Source organism: Podarcis pityusensis (assembly GCF_964106645.2).
Source record: "Podarcis pityusensis genome assembly, chromosome: 5".
Classification (NCBI taxonomy): Eukaryota; Metazoa; Chordata; class Lepidosauria; order Squamata; family Lacertidae; genus Podarcis; species Podarcis pityusensis.
In genome coordinates, this window is record NC_138032.1 from 100661441 (window position 1) to 100663296 (window position 1856).

A 1856-nucleotide genomic window follows, 5' to 3' on the forward strand; every position below is an offset into this window, starting at 1 on the left:
ACTCACTCACTCACTCACACACACACTCCTCCTCTCCTTTTCATGGCAGTTTCACCTTTTTCTGCACTCCTAGCTCGGAAGGGCGGAAGAGGCTGTGCTGCCGCCATGTTGGGCGAGGGCAGGGGTACCGGAAGGAGGTGCCACCGGAGGAGAGGCAAGAGGACAGGAAGGGGTGGGGAAAGGGCGGAAGAGGCTGTGCTGCCGCCATGTTGGGCGAGGGCAGGGGGTACCGGAAGGAGGTGCCACCGGAGGAGAGGCGAGAGGACAGGAAGGGGTGGGGGCAGGGGGTACCGGAAGGAGGTGCCACCGGAGGAGAGGCGAGAGGACAGGAAGGGATGGGGGAAGGGCGGGAGAGGCTGTGCTGCCGCCATGTTGGGCGAGGGCAGGGGGTACCGGAAGGAGGTGCCACCGGAGGAGAGGCGAGAGGACAGGAAGGGGTGGGGGAAGGGCGGAAGAGGCTGTGCTGCCGCCATGTTGCGCGAGGGCAGGGGTACCGGAAGGATGTGCCACCGGAGGAGAGGCATGAGCACAGGAAGGGGAGGGAAATGGGCGGAAGAGGCGCTGCGACGTTGGGCCAGCAGAGACGTGCCGAGCGAGGCTGGCCCTCTCTCTTTATCCCACCCACTCTCTCTGTCGACCCCGCTCTCCCAGGGTGCAGCCCTGCCCCCCGCCTCGTCCTCACCTGCCTTTCTCCCCCAGTGGCCTTCCTCTCGTGCCCCTTTGCGGTAGGATGGTGCGGGTGGGCCGCGGAAGTTTATATACAAGAATATACATACCTAGATATAGGTGTCCGTTTGTAAATATATAAAAATAAAATGGATATATGTATATGTGTGTGTGTATCTATGCAGTACTTCTTTTCTAAAAAAAGTGACTGGGGATACTCTCATTTTGACTCAAGAAAATCACCATTTTATAGTTCAAACCGGGAAAAATAAATACAGTAAATGGACAAAAGTACATTCACAAAATGTTTTAGGAGTATCCATTCCCCTGCGTCCCCCCCAGAAAAAAAGCGCTGTATATGTTCTGCCAAGGGCAGGGTTATTTCTGGATCTGGAGCCAATAAGCACGCCAGTGGATGAAGAATAAGCAATGCTTTATTTGCATAAGGTTAACAGATAGCAGCAGGCATACAAAACACAAATTATAGCATACCAGAGAGGAGTCGCACACAATCTCCCCTTCAGCTGCCCGGAGCTCCAGGTAGAGCAGCGAGAGAGACCCCTTGGCCGACAGTCTCACAGCATCTGGTACCTCCATTTGTGAAGAAACTCACTGAGCCCCTTCAGCCTACAGCTTTTATAGACAACTTTGATTTGATTGATTGCACCTGGTTAGCAGGCATCACTCATATCAGCCTGGGACACCAGGTGCAACTAATGCAGAGCAACTGAGAGTCTCCAACCCAATTCACTGCAACTGGGTATCCTCCCCACTAGCCAATCAGCACTTAGAACACAGGGGACCCAGAAAACTCCTGACACAGGTGTGTGAAAAACAAATTATACTATCATGTTTTAGCAAACCTTAAACCGCGGATGTAAAAGCGAAAGAGACATGTCATCTAACTCCTTGAATTTACAGTGGTCTTCCGTGTTTCCCCTACAGAGTGTGTGTGTGTGTGTGTGTGTGTATTATATATCTATAAAATTGATACATGTGTGTGTGCGCGCACGCACACACGCATGCATATACAGTCAAACCTCAGTTCCCAGACGGCTCCGTTTTGGAATGTTTCGGCTCCAGAATGCTGAAAACCTGGAAGTAAATGCTCCAGTTTTTGGAAGTCAAACATCCAACGCAGCTTCTGCTTGAGTGCAAGAAGCTCTTGCAGCCAACTGGAAGCCATGCTT

The 1856-nt window shown here is 52.4% G+C and overlaps 1 protein-coding gene across 1 annotated transcript in view; it reads right to left on the reverse strand.

Moving 5' to 3' along the window:
- The window catches only part of LOC308477263 (uncharacterized protein), a 110944-nt gene extending 110809 nt beyond the window's left edge, over positions 1 to 135 (reverse strand). The window contains exon 1 of the mRNA XM_081005796.1: positions 56 to 135. Coding sequence (XP_080861922.1) covers positions 56 to 107 — 52 coding nt within the window. The 5' untranslated portion in view covers positions 108 to 135. The remainder of the gene's footprint in view (positions 1 to 55) is intronic.
- Between the last annotated feature and the right edge of the window lie 1721 nt (positions 136 to 1856).